We start from the raw sequence: 20,437 nt of genomic DNA on the forward strand, positions 1-20,437 counted from the left end.
CTTGTCCACTAGATTCTTACACGTTGTGAAAACTGGGCCAAGTGAGACCTGAAGTGCTGTAGATGTTGTTCTGGGTTATTTTGTGAACTGATGTGTGGTTGATGCTGGGAAGGATTACTATTGTTATAGGTTTTCCCCATTTGTGGATACGGGCTGTCACTTTGGTTCAGTGGAGTCACTTATAAATGGCTTCATAACCCTTTCCAAACAGAAAGATATCTGTGATTTTGTTTCTAATCTGTTCTTGAATTTCTCTTGATCAGGGCATGACGAGTTGTTTTTTGAGATATTTTAGCCTCCTTCATGTTGACACACAGGTTCTGTTTCAGTGATTTCTTGATTCTCTCGGTCTAGGCAGTAATCAGGCCTGGGTATGGCTAGTGAAACTAAACTCACCTTTCTGAAAAATATTGTTATTCATTGTTAAGTCATGAGTTAATTATTGTGTTCAATTACCTTTTCACATGAGCCATGGTTGGTTTGAATAGTTTTTCCCTTAAAAATTAAATGATCATTTAAAAAAAACTGCATTCTGTATTTACTCAACTTATCTTTGTCTGTTATTAAAACTAGTTTGATATGAAACACTTAAGAGTGGAAAAAAATTAAAAACAGAATAAATCTGTAAGCTTGCAAACATTTTTACAGCACTGTACTTCAGTAAAATTTGTAAATTGGTCGAACTTTGAATTTGATTCTTTTGACTACAGTTTGCAGGAACAAGCACGACGTCACAAAGAAGAAACACAATTTAATACCCCACAGTTTTATTGTATAAAACATTACCAGCAGCTAACCAGCATTCATAACATTCAATAAAATGTTTGTGGGACTTCTGACTAAACTATTTTTTCCTCTCAAAACTGGGTGTCCAAAAAACACTGACAATAAAAAGGTGGGCTGGTACTTTGTTGTTGTACAGTATATATAGTTAGTGCACAAATGTTTCAAAACCAACCAATCAAGGAGCAGAAACACAGGAGCTTAAATCTACTACAATAATAGGTTAATAGTAACTGTTTGGCAAAGAGAACAAATAAATCTAGATGTTAATCTGACTCTCACATGGGAGGACATATTAAAGGTTTGTTTCAGTACAAAAAATAGATAATATAAACAATATACAAATACAACATAAATAACTAAGTAATCCATCCCTGTGATTGTAGTACATATCGTTTGTCACAATGACCATTGAAGGCAAATCGACGAGACAACGAGGCTCCTGGAGGTGTTTGTTTGTCCACGTATGGGAAGCAGAGGCTGGGTTTATGGCTGAGCTTCGGCTTCAGGATCATCGTAGATGTAGCTGCCGACGCCTCCAGTGTTAACACCTGAGGAAGAGCAGAACAAGAAATACCGCAACCTTTGTGATTTAAATAAATTACAGAATGAAAACTAGTCATGTTTTCAACCTGCTGTATGTAGATATTTCTGAAGGCTTTTTACAGTGGATTGTAAACTGATTAGAAGTTTTGTATTTTGATCCTATAATTATAATGAATAAAATGAATAATAAAGGATGGTTGCAACAGTATGTCAGCTGACTGCCTGTGTGCTGCTCTGGAGGACATACAAAACAGCGATTACCAGTCACTGGTACTGGAGTGACACAATAAAGGGGCATTTTGGATGCAAAATAAAGCGTCTGAGCTGTAGCAAACTGTGGCAATCAGAGACAAAGAGATGGGATGAAACATTTTATCTCTTACCTGTCATCATCACATGTCAGAGTGAGTAAACACATGAACTTTCAAGATGAAGACATTCTGGTGCCAAAGCACAGGAGGACTTACCTGACTGAACATGCAAACTCCATGCAGAAAGATCCCCGGCCAGGAATCGAACCCAGGATCTTCTTGCTGCAAGGCAACAGTGCTACCAACTGCACCACCGTGCCAGTACGTTGCCAGTAATAATAGCAGTCTTTCCTTTGTGTAGGCCACTGACTCAATTTTTATTCAACTACACCTAAAATGGTTATGTGCTTCACTGATAACACCACGTTTTTCTCCATATTACTGCATACATTTGAACTACATTCGCTCCTTTGAATTTATTATGGGTCTAGTCCTTGATTTAAAGCAAAATTTCTTTAAAAACATCCTTATTACTTGCATTTGATACTTTCTTTCACCAATATTCCTACGTGTCATCTTGGTTACCCTCATTGATTGCCCTGGGTGATGATGGGTCGTGAGTATGTTTTGTGACATCATTGCAACCACCTTATTCATTTTTCATGCAAGAGTTTTGTTAGTTTAAAGCACAGAAATAGCAGGTGTCAGTCAAAATCAATAATGCCATCGGTGGCAGTTTTAGTTCTTTAACATTTTGTTGCTCCAGTCAACATTTCTAGCATCTCTAAGGCACAGAACAGTAATCAGTTTGCTCTTCCCACAAATACTTAACAAAGTTACAACTACATTTTCCCCATTCTAGTAAACTTTTAAGTTTCTAAATTAAGTCATACACATTGCATTTTTCCTCATCCAAATTGCAAAGCACTAAAACCACTTCTGTTTGTTGTTTAGTACCGTCCACCAGGACATTACTCTCAATTTTTAGATCAGTTTTCAGACCTTTTATCTGATTTAGTGTTAAATACAGATAAAGTCATTATAGTCGGAGATTTTAACATTCATGTTGACACTGAAAGTGATAGCTTAAATATAGCGTTTAATGCTATCTTAGACTCAATTCGCTTTGTTCAAAACATTAACAAACCTACCCACCTTTGTCTTCATTCTCTGGACCTTGTGCTGACATATGGCATTGAGTGTAAAGACATAACGATATTTTCTCATAACCCTGTCCTGTCTGATCATTTCTTAGAAACCTTTGAGTTTGATTTGGGCGAGTGCTCCACGCCTGAAGAAGGATTTCGTTATAGTGGATCGTTGTCGGACAATGCTGTGGCAACCTTTGGAGAATCTGTTCCACTTTTAATCTCCTCATTAGCACTGAAAAGCACAGTGGATGGCAATAATTCTGTTTCTGCCCCTTCACAAATCGATTCTTTTGTTCATAGTGTTTCTTCATCATTGCGTGGTGCATCAGACAGCCCCCTTGAAAAAGAAGGTAATCATTCATAGGAGGCAGGCTCCCTGGTTTAATTCAGAGCTGCGTAATTTAAAGCACAATCATAGAAAATTGGAGAGAAAATGGCGCTCTACACACCTAGAGGATTCCTACTTAATCTGGAAAAATAGCCTACTGTTGTATAAAAAGACACTTCACCAAGCCAGAACAGATTATTTCTCATCATTAATAGAAGAGAACAAGAATAATCCTAGGTTTCTCTTTAGTACAGTTGCTAAACTTACACAGAGTCATAGCTCTGTTGAGCCATCCATTCCCTTAGCTCTTAGCAGTCATGACTTTATGGGATTCTTCCCAAATAAAATTGATTCTATTAAAAAGAAAATCTTTGACATACTCCCGAAGATGATTACTTCATCCTCAGCAAGTGAGACAACATTGGAAATAACTGCGGAACCTGATTTGTGTTTGGACTGTTTTGATCCTGTGGAGCTTCCTGAGTTATCAGAAATATTAGCTTCATCTAAACCTTCAACTTGTATGTTAGACCCAATCCCAACCAAATTATTTAAGGAAGTGTTCCCTCTGATTACCAGCCCCATTTTAGATATGATTAACCTATCCTTAGTAAATGGATATGTACCACAGGCTTTTAAGGTAGCTGTAATTAAACCTTTACTTAAGAAACCTTCGCTTGATCGAGATGACTTGAAAAATTACAGACCTATATCCAATCTTCCATTCTTATCTAAAATTCTTGAGAAAATAGTTGCTAATCAAATGTGTGAACATTTACACAGCAATGACCTGTTTGAAGAGTTTCAGTCAGGCTTCAGAGCTCATCATAGCACTGAAACAGCTCTGCTGAAAGTCACTAATGATATTCTTATGGCCTCAGATAATGGACTTGTGTCTGTACTGGTTCTGTTAGATCTCAGTGCTGCATTTGATACAGTCGACCATAATATTATCTTAAAAAGGCTGGAATATGCTGTAGGGATCAGGGGAACAGCGCTAGGCTGGTTTAAATCTTATCTGTCTGGCAGATTCCAGTTTGTTCATGTAAATGATAAATCATCTTTAAACTCCAGGGTTAGTTGTGGAGTACCACAGGGTTCAGTACTTGGGCCAATTCTCTTTACTATATATATGCTTCCAATAGGTCAAATTATCAGGCAGCATAGGATAAATATTCGCTGATGATACTCAGGTTTACTTATCCATAAATCCTGATGAACCCAACCAGTTAGATAGACTACAAGCATGTCTTGAAGATATAAAAACTTGGATGACTTTAAATGTTTTGCTTCTAAATTCAGACAAGACAGAAGTTGTCGTCTTTGGACCGTGGTCTTTAAAAAAGAAACTGCTTAGTCAATCACTTAACCTGGATGGCATTAAATTGACCTCCAGTAATAAAGTAAAAAACCTTGGTGTTATTTTTGACCAGGACATGTCGCCAAAATTAGAAATATTCTGTCCAGGAGTGATACTGAACAACTAGTCCATGCATGTGTTACTTCAAGGCTGGACTATTGTAATTCTTTACTATCAGAGTGTCCACAAAATGCAGTTAAAAGCCTTCAGCTGATTCAAAATGCTGCAGCAAGAGTTCTGTTGAAAATTAAAAAGAGAGATCATATTTCTCCTATTTTAGCTTCCCTTCATTGGCTCCCTGTTAAGTCAGGAATATAATTTAAAACTCTCCTCCTCACATATAAAGCCCTTAATGATCTAGCTCCATCATACATCAGAGATCTGATTGTTCCATATGTTCCTAACAGAGCACTTCCTTCTCAGACTGCAGGTTTACTGGTGGTTCCTAGAGTCTCTAGAAGTAGAATGGGAGGCAGATCCTTTAGTTATCAGGCTCCTCTCCTGTGGAACCAGCTCCCAGCTTTAATCCGTGAGGCAGACACCCTGTCTACTTTTAAGGCTAGGCTTAAAACTTTCCTTTTTGATAAAGCTTATAGTTAGAGTGGCTTAGATTATCAAGGAGGGAACCTTCCTCCCTCCCTGTTGGTTGGAATAAGGGGGAGTCAGGTTTAGCCTAAACCGGCTCAGTTATGGTTGAGGTGCAAACACACCCTCCATTTCTGCTACCTGTATGACCCCTTCTATTTTCCAATGGTTATAATCAGTCTGACAGAGGGAGGTATCCCAATCCTTGTGGTTTTTAGTATAACAATGACCATCAGTGGGACCCTTTGTGGGATTCCTTGTGACAACATTGTTGTAAATAAGCGCCGTTTAACTAAATAATCTGAACTGAAACTATCTGTGTAGTTATGCTGCTATAGGCTTAGGCTGCTGGAGGACATAATGACCACTTTCACCCTCTTTGCTACATTCTCACACTACTCTCCAATTTTGCATTATTTGCTGTTATTTCAGCTTTTAACCTTGTTCTCTCTTTTCTCTTCCTAGAAGCTACACCTGGCCTGACTCTGTGTCTACCAGTGACACCTTTCTGGAGAGGTGAATCGTCCGAGCTTCTGCTGGCAACAACTTAATGCTCACCCTCTACCGATGATCCACATAGCCCTGTCTTTCAGTGTGTAACCCTTTCTCTCACCTAGACATGGCTACTGACTGAGCTTTTACTGTAACTAACTCTATGTGCTCTCTTTCAGTCTCTAACCTTGAAAACTGGCTCAGAGTTTATCTGTTCTTTCTTTCTAGATGAAACAACTAAAGGAGCTACATCCATTAACATTTACTTTTCCTTCCCATAGAAAGTACTCCTGGATCAGTGCTTCTTTGTTCTCTTTGTGTCTCTGCTCTGTTCTCTCAAACCTCCAGTCGGTCGTGGCAGATGGCCGCTCATACTGAGCCTGGTTCTGCTGGAGGTTTCTTCCTGTTAAAAGGGAGTTTTTCCTCTCCACTGTCGCTACATGCATGCTCAGTATGAGGGATTGCTGCAAAGTCAACGCCAGTGACTGTCCACTGTCTCTACATACTCATCCAGGAGGAGGGAATGCTGCAAGTTACTGACTGGATGCAATCTGCTGGGTTTCCTTAGACAGAAAAAGGTTTTATCCAATTTGAATAAATAACTGAATCTGACTGCACTGTTCAATTGTTAGGATTAATTGGAATGTATGAACCTGACTGTTGTGAAGTGCCTTGAGACAACATGTATTGTGAATTGGCGCTCTATAAATAAACTGAATTGAATTTTAGAGTCCAGGTGGTGTGAACGTTTATCCCCAGTTTTTTTCCCATCATAATAGGTAGGATTTATGCCTTCATACCTTTGGGTCCAAACAGCACAGCGTAGCAGGGTTTGTGGCAGTAAGGCTGTCCATCATGCTGCAACAGGAACAAAATCATTTTATAACTTAGCCTCTCTTTTTGTTTACATTTTCCTAATTATTCTATTCAATTTTTATTAGTACCACTAGAACTACAGCAACTGCTGACAATATTATACTAAAATAATGATTTCAGCTTCTTTTTTTTTTGCTGAAATCTTTATCTTTACAATGACCAAGCTACACATCTATTCAAGAGAAATACTTCTAATTTACTTTTCTGGAATCCACAAATACATACGATGTCTGTGTTTTGTATGTAGGTATTCCAAGTTTTTGCCAGGGTATAGTAATTATTGTACATCCTTGTTTTATTTTCAAAACTTTGCATGAAAAGCTTTCTACAAGAAATCGGGGCTTATTAAAAAGTGGAGTGGTAGATCGATCTAAGCATGTAACTTTGATTTGAAAGACCCGTTTTAAATTTAGCATAAATAATATTTTCTTTTCCTGAAGACAGTCGTAGTTCCCAGACATTATATATTGCTGGAGATTGGGCTTCTCATTTACTGTAAGACTACAAGACGAAGGAGCAAAACAAACTGTTTTCCTCCACGTCTCTCAAACATCCTAAATAATGAAACCATGCTCTGTAAGGGCTCATTACTTTAACAATAAAGTAAAAATGTCACACCGACTACTGTACAAAAAAATCTGAAAATACATATTAAAAACTGTATATCAGATTTGGGCATCAATGGCAGTTAAAGTCCATCCAGCTGGCAACATATGTTATGGAAAGCTGAAAACTTGAAATTTAATAGCCTGCTAAATACTGTATTGCTCTCACAGATACTGTGATGATGATTGCAATTTGATATGTTGTGCAGCTCTACATTAAATTAAATAAAATATTGGAGGCCTTATTTAGGTTTTAATGCAGTAAAGCTGTCAGCTTTACAAGAAGATTCACTTTCCACAGATTGCTACACAGATTGAATTTATGTCTTTTTGCAAATTATGAATTCAAGCACATCGTTGTTGCCCACCTACAATGTTATTGTCTCACCTCTGCATGGCTGCCCGGAGCCAGAGTTTTACTACACCTCTCGCAACGAAGGCAGGGCCGATGCCAGTTCTTCCCCAGTGATGACACCTTCTCAGCTGCATGGAGAGACCACCATGGAGACAGTCACCACAGCAACCAGTCAACTGAGTCACCAAGACCCTTTTCTGACACTGATATGATACTTGCAGATATTAGGAGATGTGAGAAATAATGGAACAGATCTGCTCACCAAAGTACACCGTCTTGTTGCATCTGGGGCAGATGTTGGGTCCTCCAGAGAAAGATGAGAAGCTTGCAGCTGCAGAAGTGTTAGATTATTTCTTACATGTTTGAAATAAATTAGATTTTAAATTGTGGTAACGAAATGCTACTACTTTATCATCATTTGCTTTATTAAAAAAATAATCATTTTAGAGAAACAACACTTTAACCTTATTCTAAAATTGCAACACGTGACATGTTTTCTATTTCTGTTCCACATATTTCTCACCCTTCACTGGTCCCCGTGTGGGGGCTCTTTTCTCCTCTGGTTTGCCAAGAGTTTCCATGGAAACAGCTGCCGGGGCCTCGTTGACAGGAGTGTCGTACACGTAGGAGCCAGCTCCACCAATGTTCACACCTGCAAAAAACAGGGCAAAAAAACCCCCGCAATTGGTGCTCATGCAAAGAGAAATACAGTCCAGTAACGAACATGATTAATAAGATGAAACAGCACCTTTCGGTCCAAAGAGGGCAGCATAACAGGGCTTGTGGCAGTAAGGTTTCCCATCATGCTGCACAATGTGAGAGAGGACGGTTAAAAAACATTTTTTTGTAAAAGTTGAGTTAAATAAAATGGTCATTTTGCTAACTTTAAGTTCACATAACAATTTTACATAACAAATGAACTGGAGCTTGTTTTGAATAAAAACGGTATCCTTTTTGGTGCTTTACTTTTTTGAAGCTATTTATAATCACAGGACTAAAAAAGCCAAAACTAGCATCTGCTGCAAGTTATGTGCTGTTTATAGTAAAAGAAATAAATGTGTCTGTTTTTCAGAGGAATTTTATTTAAAAACTTGCTTACATTTAAATTATGCAACATTGTCTGGCCTGCAGTAAAGTTATATTAATGGAAGTCAGGAATGCTGAGCCACACAAGAAGCATTTTAGAAGAGTTTTTCTACATGTTTCTAACAGAAAATTCTCTTTCCTTTCTTGTACGTAAGGCTTTATGTGAGCACATAATTAACCCTAAAGTGTCTAGTCTGCATTATTTCTTTCACCCGCCAAGTTAGTAGGTTAGAATGATGAAGTCATTCACGACTGAGAACAATTAGCTCAGCATGATTCATTGTGTGTTACTTCTGTGTTAGAAGCCTGATAAAAACAATGAAAGTTGCAGAAACAACAGCCAGACAGTCTGATAAATCTCCTGTTGAGCTGTTAACACATGCAGCTTCTATAAGTTACTTTTTAACTGAACTGCGAAGGAAAATTCGTAGTAGCTAAAAATGACCGGAATCCCGTTTTAGCCAGTACTGAACATCAAAATATGTGACTGAAGATACATAGCAGCACACTTCTACAACCTATTTGTCTATATTGGCTTAAATACACCACTTTAACTTACTGACACTCCCCTGAAATGGTTCAAATGTTACTATGACACTCAACTATATTCAGCTTAGTTTATTCATTTGTTTTGTTAAAAAGAAAAGAAAAAACAAGAACAAAACTTGTCAGACATATAAAACATTGTTCGAAAAAGAGTCGCTAGATGTAAAAACTTCTGATTCTAATTTTATTTACCCTACACCTTCCAATATTGTCAGTCAGTCAGTCATTTTCTACCGCTTATTCCATAGTGGGTCGCGGGGGAGCCTTCCAATATTGTTTACACCCCAAATAAAACATAAACACTACCACCCCATATTTTCCATTTCTGCTGTTAACCAGCTGATACAGAATTTGCAAGTATAATTACAACCAATGTTTGAATATGACAGAAAATTAATACTCACCACAACACAACCTCCAGTATATATCTCACCAAACACCCAGAACTCTGCTGCCAAGGTCCCAAGGAGACCGCAGATGTGACATTATAACCTCTATTCTATGCTCGCTCCAATTACTGCAAGACTGACAGACAAGGTCTCCTTTTTCACCCACCAACGCATCTATAGATACTCCCCACCATTTCTGAAAGAACGTTCCACACTACAAACCTCAACATGCTTCTTTAAAACTATCTAACTGCCTTCTTCCCAGGACAAAACTCTGCATTATGGGAAACTGAATCTATAGTCCTGCTGCCCCTTGTCTGCAGAATATTCTCCATGACACTCTGAGGGCACCACAATAAACAGACAGTAAAATGTTACAATTATTTTTAAAGGAAAGATTTCTTTTAATCTAACCTTGCAAAAGTGTTCATAATGGAGCATTATGCTTTTATAGTGCTTGAGATTTTTTTTAATGCAAAGAGCAATATAAATAAAATCTATTATTATTATTATTATTATTATTAGCATTATTTTTTATAACCTAAGGGCTTTTTCTACAAATACGTGGTTGTTCAGCTTTCACAAAGAACAAAAAGAAACATTAAGGCAAAGTTCTTAATAAAGTGACTGAAATAGATTTTAAATCCTAAAATATTTAAAGGTATCTGAAAACAAACAACTAGAAAGGAAAAGCACAGATATGTTTTTATTGATAACCATTAAAGACTGTTCTTGAATTAAAGCAACATTGTCTCTCAATGAGCAGACAGTCTCTCTATGGTGAAAACCAATTAGTTGCACTCTTGGCTTAAAGACAGTATCACAACTGTAGGATCTAACCAACAACATCCTGTACTGAGTTTTTTTCTCTCTTCTACTAAAGGCCACAAACATATCTCTGTCTTCTCACACAAATGTTTAACACAGCTTGAAGCATCTGACTGCAGCTCCGGTGATTGTCCACACACTCAGCTACACACTTGAAATACATTGTAGTTTCCCTTCTCTCATATTTCATCCACTTCTTTTACATCCTTCATATTTTTCCTGGTCATGCATGCCTGAGAAACAGTCACTGAAAATGTATCTGTGACATCAAATTATTGGTTAATGAAAAGTATAAGAATTTAACTATGACATAAAGAAAACTCCTAATCCAACAAAGAATCCTGACTCTGTTCACCATCCATTCAATGTCTGCAAGATTGTTACTAGTGAATACACTTTCAAATGATCTCTGCAATGTCATGATTAGTTATAAGAGAGTTAAAATACTATCAAGATAAACCAACATATGATTAACTCCAGAGCTCTGGAGTGAAAGGAACCATGATCTTCTGAATAAAAGCTATCCTAGTTCCTGCTGCAGCTCCTCTTACCTCAGCATGGCCTCCTGGGTTCAGCGTCTTGCTGCAGCGCTCACATTTCAGGCAGAATTTATGCCAGTCTTTTCCTAAAGAGGACACCTTCTCCGCTGTGCAATGAGAAAACATACAAACAATTTTTATTTGAAGAAATTACTCCCTGAAATTCTGTAAAGTTTTACAGGAAACGTTAAATCGGTTTTAGGGTTCGAATTTGGAAAGTCAGAAATGAAACTGTAGTTTTAAGCATTTAAGAATGTGATTCTGTTGTAATGAAAGTTTAATATTATAAACAAAAGACCAAAAAGAGAAAGAGAAAAATAAACCTTTATAATTGGCACAGTGAAACATGAGAAACCCGTTATTAGACAGGAAAAAAATGTTTTTACTGCAGGCACTCCTGTGCAGACAACATAATTTCACCTGATGTCTGAAAATCCTCCATCATTTCTCTTTTTTCCATTCTTTCATTCATGCATTCAGCCTGTCTGCTTCTTTTGTTTCAGCGCATTAGCAATCCCACATCATTTCATTCATTCCTTACACTGTGAATGTTCTCTCTAGGCAGAGAGACGTTCACCATTCTGCTAAATGATTTCCTCTCCTTCTGTAATCTAAAGATTCATTCCCCTCCAACCATCACTGAGGATTTTCCAATCATTTAAATATTACAGTTCACCTTTAGAAGACGGGGAGGCAATGAGAAGACAACAATAAGGAACTCAAAGGGAGTACAGACAGTTCTGCCTCCTTGAATCTCATCACTGGAGGAAGTACAGGGAGATGCAAGGAGATGACAATGAGGGAAGCAGGGAGACAAGATAATGAAGAGCACTCAGAGAAATAAGAAGAGTGATGAATTGTTATTTCTGACCTTTCCTCCTCCACCTACAAGTCTCTTCCTGCCGTCTCCTCTACAAAGCTCATTCCTTCACAGAACCTTTAATCTTGGTCTTGTCTGTTGCTGCTCTGTATGCTTTTTATCTGAGCTGTTATGATACCTTTGAAGAACATTAACTGTGTTTTAATGACCCATATATATCTAACATCAGCTGCGACCAGAATTTGTGTTTGACAAAACCTGAACATAAAACATAATCATCAACCTGCTGTGAATAACAGCAATGCAGCTGTGTCACCATGCCGACTGTCTAAGTGATAGAAAACACTTAAAGGCCACTTACTGTAACAGTGTGTATCAGCCTAAAGCACATTCTTTCCACTGAGATGTAAAGGTCAACGTCATGAGTCACAGATTTTCCCTTTCATGGTATTTTATTCAATTTTTGTGAAGCTACCTCCTGTTCCACCATCTATCCAACTGTACTGAAGCAAAATATTATCCTAACCCTGACTCCCACAGGGAACCTTGATCCTAATTAACATCTAAACCTCACCCTGGATTCTGTGTCTCTACAGTACTTGAAGTAGCTGCTTTACAACTTAGCACATGTTGGCTGTCAAAATGTTTTTTTAAGGATGATCTCTCAATGAATCTGCACAGAAATTGAAACAAATACTTTCTTATAGTCCTGTCCTAATTCTTGGTCGGGACCAGTTGCCAGGCAACTATCAGAGACCACACAAAGTCCCATCCAAGACATATCTACTAGTACGGAGATGGGTATTTTTGGTAACTCTGAACATCATAAATCAGTTACAAGTTAGATAAGAACGTAGTCATTTGATTAAATGAGTCATTTGTCTGTTATGTGCGTTACAACACCTCTTCAAATGCTGGACGGGCTTGGACATCCTTTAAGGCGATATAAGATTGACTAGTCCAAGTATGGCTTATTTATCTCAGAAAATTTGGAAAATGTAGACTAAATTTAGACTAAGATATTAAAGGTGAGGCTGATTTGCCCATTTCATTAACATAAACCAGCTATCAAGCACATTCAGACATCATCAGATGTTTCCACCTATATTTTATGTTGCTTTGCTTGTCTGTTTATCCACTGAGTTTAATACAATTCAATGCAGTTTTATTATATTGCATCAATTCAAAATTAATATTATCCCAAGGCACTTAACAAAATACAAAGTCAATTCAATCCACTCGTCAAATAAATGCAAAGTCCATAACATACATATTAACCCTAATTATCAAGCAAGACAGTCAAACTCAGTTTATTATTTAAATTGGCTAAAAGTTTTTCTATCTAGGGAAACCCAGCAGATTGCATCAAATCAGTGACTTCCAGCATTTACTCCTCCTGGATGAGCATGTAGAGACAGAGGACAGTCGCTTACATTGGGTCATTGACTGTGCAGCAATCCCTCATAGCAAGCATGCATGTAGTGACAGTGGAAAGGTAAACTCCCTGTCATTCATCCAGATATTTAGGGCCTGAATGATTGAAAAAAATGGATTTACTGGAAAACATTCCAGTAAATCTGGTCATGTTCTGCTAACATGTAAAGAAAAGCAGCCAATGTGCAAATAACAACTTTGAAGGCTCTTCAAGTAGGACATCAGAAATATTCATTATAAAATTGTACCGTCTTTGCACTGTACTTTATATAAAAATATTGTCCTTGTTGGTTCCAAATTGAATCTAAATAGATTACTTCTTCTGCTCAACTGAGCACAAACCCACATGTGTAACAAGGAAGTAATGTATTGGCTAAAATCTACTGTTGTTGTTTTTACGTATTTACATGTGTATGTTTACATTACTTCACCTCTGACCTCTCACAGGATGTAAACGGCAGATTCCCTGAAATAAAACCTTTGTTCAAGCTTCATGCTTCCACTCAGTAAGACTTTGGTCACAAAGAGAGATGGATGGATGGAGGGAGTAAAAGGTTCTTTAACAATCATTTATCTTCTTGTCTTCCCAAAATATCCCAACAGATACACTGAGCCTGATACAACATGACATTTCCTGTGTAGACTCAGAGGCTGGCCAGGATGACAGGGTGAAATGTGACACAGAGTAGGGCTGCCACGCAGAGAGCACTGTGCACTGATGAAGCATGATATGAGTTTCCAACAAGCTTTCTAAATTAGTTTTTTTCATTAGGTTTTTATTGCGTTAAAGTAAAAGACATCTGCAGACAGTGTGTATCACAAAAATCTTCATGAAGGGATTTTTTCTTCCAATTCATCCTTTTTCTTGTGAAAATAATTTTTTATTGTTATGTTGATTCTTTAATTTAAGTTTCCTTTATTTGTCATTGTTGAACAAGCATTCAGAGTTTAAAAATGTATTCTGTTAAATCTATTAATAAACACTGGATGTAAAAACATAAAATGGTCTTCTACAACACAGAGGCTGGACCCCAGCAATGATCACAGAGTAACATAACCCCCTGAAGCTGCAACTCAGCAACAAACACTGCCTGCATGAAACGGATCATATTCCTCGTAAGATGCAGAATGTTTAGCAACATCAATATTAACTACAAAGGTTTAATTATTAAACAAATAATTCAGGCTGCAGGGTGGAGTTTCTCCATGGGATTCATGGAGAAGGAACAAAAGGGCGATCCATAAAAAACAACAAGCTTTAGCTTAATAATTTACCATTTCATCAGGGTGTGGATCCAAAGCTCAACTCAAACAGTAACTACAAATCTACTTTTATATAAATACAAACATTAGACCCGAAGAGCTGCAGCAGCATAGCTATAATATATAAACTGATTCTATTAAAACCTAATGGCAGACCTCAGGGATTGTTCATGAGCTTCTGATTTCTATGAGCACATCGGCCTCTTAATGGCTCACTGTAATCTTAACCACAGATAGTGGAGCCATTACTGCTGGTTCTGTACTGCACTGAGGCAGAACAAATCATCTTTCAGTCTGTGAATATGCAACTGAGCCATTTTGGATCCGTTTTGGAGAGAAACTGTCACTTTCACTTCCCATCGGATACATCAAAAATATCTGGTCTCTGCAGTGAGTCTGTGGCTGACATTATGTTGTATTATTACTACATTATAAACACAGAGTGGCAAACATAAAAGCTGGAAATTTTCTATAAACTTGATCAAAGCATGTGACAATACTGGCGTTTAACGTTGCAGTCAGGCTAAAAGCACGCACAAAAATGATCTCAGAATAAGGACTTTTATAAAATACATTTAAAATAAGAAGCTTCAGATGTTATAGAATTTTCCAACAGACAACATGACGACGCACATAAATATCACTGATAGGAATATTATGTAGGAAGAGCACTTACAATCTGAGTGGGACTGAAGTGACTGGTCTGATTGGCAATTATTAGTACAATAAAGAGATATATGAGAAACAGTGCAAACATAAAGTTATAAAATAGCAAAAGACAGAAATCTACTTCTTTATAATGTATTTTGATGCTTTGCTTCTGTGTAAAAACTCTCTATAAGCACAAACATATTCAGAACATTTCAGAAAAATAACAAATACATGAAAATAAAATGTTGGAGGTCATCATCTTTAACAGATCGAATGTTTAGAAAAAGGAAAATTTGCTTCAAAAATCCTATATTTTAAATAACATTTATTTTCTTCATATTAACATTTCATTATCATTACAATGAAATAATAATATTATTTAACATAAAATTATTTCTAACATGTAAATCAAAGAGACAATCAACCAATCAATCTAACATCATACGCATCAATAATCCAACAGATGTGTTTTAATACGAGTTTTATTTGCTTTTTTTTTTCAGACACAAAAGAGATCCAAAAAAATCCCCGTTAGATAAGTCTGTGGATGCCATCCAGAGCCTCACAATGTCTGTTTGGGTTTAATTAGACACATCTCACTGAAAACACATTAGAATACGCAGTTTACTACACTGATTACCATTTACATTGATAAACCTGATCAGAGGCCAGCCGTCCCACCCACCAGTCAACGCCCCCGGTCAGAACCACGATACCGCCCGCCAGTGGCCTCTGCAGCGGCTGCACAGGAAACATGCACTCACCGAAATAAACCGTGTTGTCACATTTCGGACACTTTGACGCCATGATCGGTGCGGAGAGGACAGAATGAATGGACCGTTTTTAGTCTGTCCTGTGGTCTGTGTGGCTTTCTGTCTGCAGCTCCGTTGGAACAGACACACCTCTCTGGATGGGGCTGCTGATTTAATGAAGATGAGGAGACTCTCATCCAGCCTCTACTGTCTCTGCTGCGCTGTCCTAACTCCGCCCCAACCGTGACGTCACCAACAACAGGAGATAAAAGCTACATTCCTGATAATCCCTGAGGTCCATTTAGTACGTTTTGGTCAATTTTGGTTCTCATATGTAAATGTGCATCTAAACTGTTGAAGGTTTACATGCAACTGTATAACTTTGAATTGTTTTTAAAATGAATATATTTTGCAAAGACACATTTTAAATTAGAATGTGCATTTCAAGTTTTATTTGCTAATCTAAAACTTTTGATTGGCAACCAAAACTTGTGGAGGTGAGACCAAAAATTTCAGACATCCAAAATAAACTTTAATTTTGTAAAAATTAGAAAATAGGCAGGCTTGGGGTCTTTTCACACCCCTGTTTGCTGTTTGCCGTCTGTTGTCGGAGGCCGGGAGTAGTCGGGACCTTCTGGTCGGGATCTGGGCTGGTGGTGGGGTTCAGTTCTTGGTGGTTGTCTTTTAGTCAAGTCAAGTCAAGTTTATTTATATGCGCTTTTCAGCAACACGGCACTCAAGGCGCTGTACATAAGGAAAAACATCACAATGATACAGAAAATCAAACAACAGTGGTAATTGAAAAAAAAATAAAATAAAATAAAGAGAATAGAATGATGGATAAGAAAATGAAAGGAAAATTGGACTGAAAACGTAACTAATAATGTTTAGATGGCCCAGTCAAAGGCCACTCTAAACAAATAAGTTTTTAATCTTGATTTAAAGCATCTTAGGGTTTCGGCGCTTTTACAGTTTTCTGGGAGTTTATTCCAGATTAGTGGAGCATAAGAACTAAAAGCTGCTTCTCCATGTTTGGTTCTGGTTCTGGTTCTGCAGAGCAGGTTTGAGCCAGAAGACCAGAGAGGTCTGGGTGGTTGATGCACTGACAACAAGTCTGTAATGTATTTTGGTGCTAAGCCATTCAGTGATTTATAGACTAACAGAAGTATTTTAAAGTCTATTCTCTGAGCTACAAGGAGCCAGTGTAGGGACTTTAGAACCGGGCTGATGTGCTCCACTTTCTTAGTTCTAGTGAGGACGCGAGCAGCAGCGTTCTGGATCAACTGCATCTGTCTGATTGACTTTTTAGGCAGACCTGTGAAGACACCGTTGCAGTAATCAATTCTACTAAAGATGAATGCAGGAATTAGTTTTTCAAGGTCCTGCTGAGACATTAATCCTTTAATCCTGGAGATGTTCTTTAGGTGATAGAAGGCCGACCTTGTTACTGTCTTTATGTGCCTCTGAAGGTTCAGGTCTGAGTCCATCACTACACCCAGGTTTCCAGCCTGACTGGTGGTTTCTAGCTGTATTAACTGAAGCTGTGTGCTAACTTTTAAATGCTCTTCCTTTGGTCCAAAGATTATTACTTCAGTTTTGTTTTGATTCAGCTGAAGAAAATTTAGGCCCATCCATGCATTGATTAAGCATTTACCCAGCGCTTGATTGGGTTCATGGTCACCTGGTGACATCGTAACGTATACAGGTCCTTCTCAAAATATTAGCATATTGTGATAAAGTTCATTATTTTCCATAATGTCATGATGAAAATTTAACAGTCATATATTTTAGATTCATTGCACACTAACTGAAATATTTCAGGTCTTTTATTGTCTTAATACGGATGATTTTGGCATACAGCTCATGAAAACCCAAAATTCCTATCTCACAAAATTAGCATATCATTAAAAGGGTCTCTAAGCGAGCTATGAACCTAATCATCTGAATCAACGAGTTAACTCTAAAAACCTGCAAAAGATTCCTGAGGCCTTTAAAACTCCCAGCCTGGTTCATCACTCAAAACCCCAATCATGGGTAAGACTGCCGACCTGACTGCTGTCCAGAAGGCCACTATTGACACCCTCAAGCAAGAGGGTAAGACACAGAAATAAATTTCTGAACGAATTGGCTGTTCCCAGAGTGCTGTATCAAGGCACCTCAGTGGGAAGTCTGTGGGAAGGAAAAAGTGTGGCAGAAAACGCTGCACAACAAGAAGAGGTGACCGGACCCTGAGGAAGATTGTGGAGAAGGGCCGATTCCAGACCTTGGGGGACCTGCGGAAGCAGTGGACTGAGTCTGGAGTAGAAACATCCAGAGCCACCGTGCACAAGCGTGTGCAGGAAATGGGCTACAGGTGCCGCATTCCCCAGGTCAAGCCACTTTTGAACCAGAAACAGCGGCAGAAGCGCCTGACCTGGGCTACAGAGAAGCAGCACTGGACTGTTGCTCAGTGGTCCAAAGTACTTTTTTCGGATGAAAGCAAATTCTGCATGTCATTTGGAAATCAAGGTGCCAGAGTCTGGAGGAAGACTGGGGAGAAGGAAATGCCAAAATGCCAGAAGTCCAGTGTCAAGTACCCACAGTCAGTGATGGTCTGGGGTGCCGTGTCAGCTGCTGGTGTTGGTCCACTGTGTTTTATCAAGGGCAGGGTCAATGCAGCTAGCTATCAGGAGATTTTGGAGCACTTCATGCTTCCATCTGCTGAAAAGCTTTATGGAGATGAAGATTTAATTTTTCAGCACAACCTGGCACCTGCTCACAGTGCCAAAACCACTGGTAAATGGTTTACTGACCATGGTATCACTTTGCTCAATTGGCCTGCCAACTCTCCTGACCTGAACCCCATAGAGAATCTGTGGAATATTGTGAAGAGAACGTTGAGAGACTCAAGACCCAACACTCTGGATGAGCTAAAGGCTGCTATCGAAGCATCCTGGGCCTCCATAAGACCTCAGCAGTGCCACAGGCTGATTGCCTCCATGCCACGCCGCATTGAAGCAGTCATTTCTGCCAAAGGATTCCCGACCAAGTATTGAGTGCATAACTGTACATGATTATTTGAAGGTTGACGTTTTTTGTATTAAAAACACTTTTCTTTTATTGGTCGGATGAAATATGCTAATTTTGTGAGATAGGAATTTTGGGTTTTCATGAGCTGTATGCCAAAATCATCCATATTAAGACAATAAAAGACCTGAAATATTTCAGTTAGCATGCAATGAATCTAAAATATATGCATGTTAAATTTTCATCATAACATTATGGAAAATAATGAACTTTATCACAATATGCTAATATTTTGAGAAGGACCTGTAGCTGTGTGTCGTCTGCGTAGTTATGATAACTTACGTTGTTGTTTATTAAAATCTGAGTTAGGGGGAGCATGTAGATATTGAATAGAAGGGTCCCTAAGACGGACCCTTGGGGAACGCCACATGTGATTTTTGTGCTCTCTGATGTAAAGTTACCTTCTGACACAAAAAAGTCCCTGTCCTTCAAGTAGGATTTAAACCAGTTGAGTGCTGTAGCAGAAAGGCCGACCCAGTTTTCCAGGCGCTCTAATAAAATGGAGTGATCAACAGTGTCGAATGCTGCACTAAGGTCCAATAATACCAGCACTGTGGTTCTTCCACAGTCTGCATTTATACGGATGTCATTGAACACCTTGACAAGAGCAGTCTCTGTACTGTGGTGAGCAGGAAGCCTGACTGGAAGACATGAAGCGGTTGGTCGTTGTTAGGAAGTTGTTTAACTGCTGAAACGCAGCTTTTTCAATTATCTTACTGATGAAGGGGAGGTTTGATATAGGCCTGTAGTTCTGTAGTAGCAGCTTGTCCAAGTTGCTCTTTTTCAATAGAAGTTTGATAATTGCTGTTTTCAGGGCCTGGGGGAAAACACCTGACAAAAGGGACGTGTTTATTATTTGTGTTAAATCAGATGTTATTACAGGCAAAGCTTTCTTAAGGAAAGCTGTAGGTAAAAGATCGAGACAGCAGGAAGAAGAGTTTAGTTGCTGTATGATTTCTTCTAAGTTTTTGCAGTTTATTTGGTGAAATTGGGAAATTTTGTCAAAATCAGTTCTAGTTGGAGACAACATTGGTTCTGGAGTTGATGTGGATGTGCTGACTGCCTCTCTGATCTTTTGGGTTTTTTTCAATAAAGAATTTAGCAAATTCATTGCAGGCCCTGGTAGAGTGGAGTTCAGATGCTACAGTTACAGGAGGGTTTGTTAGTCTGTTGACCGTGGCAAATAATGCATGAGCATTGTTAATGTTTTTGCTGATGATCTCAGAAAATAAAGATTCTCTTGCATTTTTCAGTTATAGGTTATATCTGTATAGTCTCTCTTTATAGATCATATAGTGAACCTGGAGTCCAGTCTTTCTCCACCTGCGTTCAGCTTTTTGACACTCCTGTTTTTCACTTCTGACTGGTGGAGCACTTCTCCACGGAAACATTTTCTTCCCAGAAACGACTTTCACTTTAATTGAAGCAATTGAATCAATGATGTCCGAGATTTTAGAATGAAAGTTATCTACCAGCTCATCTACAGTGTTACAGGGCAAAGTGGAGGTAGAAGAGTAAATCTGGTTAAAGGTTTCAGCAGCACCGTCCTTAAAGATGCGTTTTCTTATCATGTGTCATTGGCAAACTGAGCCATTGGAGATGATGCTTTCAAAAATAACAGAAAAGTGGTCAGATAGAGCAACATCAGTTACAAACACCTTGGAAATGTTTAGACCCTTAGTGATGATCAAGTCCAAAATATGTCCCTGTTTGTGCGTTTGCTGTTTAACA

At 38.3% G+C, this 20,437-nt stretch overlaps 1 protein-coding gene across 1 annotated transcript; it reads right to left on the reverse strand.

Moving 5' to 3' along the window:
* Positions 1-745: 745 nt before the first annotated feature.
* crip2l (cysteine-rich protein 2-like) lies at positions 746-15,863 on the reverse strand. The gene is made up of 8 exons (XM_047388946.1): positions 15,653-15,863; positions 10,733-10,827; positions 8,081-8,138; positions 7,856-7,984; positions 7,595-7,663; positions 7,366-7,460; positions 6,297-6,354; positions 746-1,334 (listed from the first exon to the last, which is right to left on the reverse strand). The coding sequence occupies exons 1-8, from the start codon at positions 15,693-15,695 to the stop codon at positions 1,270-1,272; spliced, it is 612 nt and encodes a 203-aa protein (XP_047244902.1). The 5' UTR covers positions 15,696-15,863; the 3' UTR covers positions 746-1,269.
* Positions 15,864-20,437: the final 4,574 nt, after the last annotated feature.

The sequence above is a fragment of the Girardinichthys multiradiatus genome, chromosome 15, assembly GCF_021462225.1.
Source record: "Girardinichthys multiradiatus isolate DD_20200921_A chromosome 15, DD_fGirMul_XY1, whole genome shotgun sequence".
In the NCBI taxonomy this organism is placed as follows: domain Eukaryota; kingdom Metazoa; phylum Chordata; class Actinopteri; order Cyprinodontiformes; family Goodeidae; genus Girardinichthys; species Girardinichthys multiradiatus.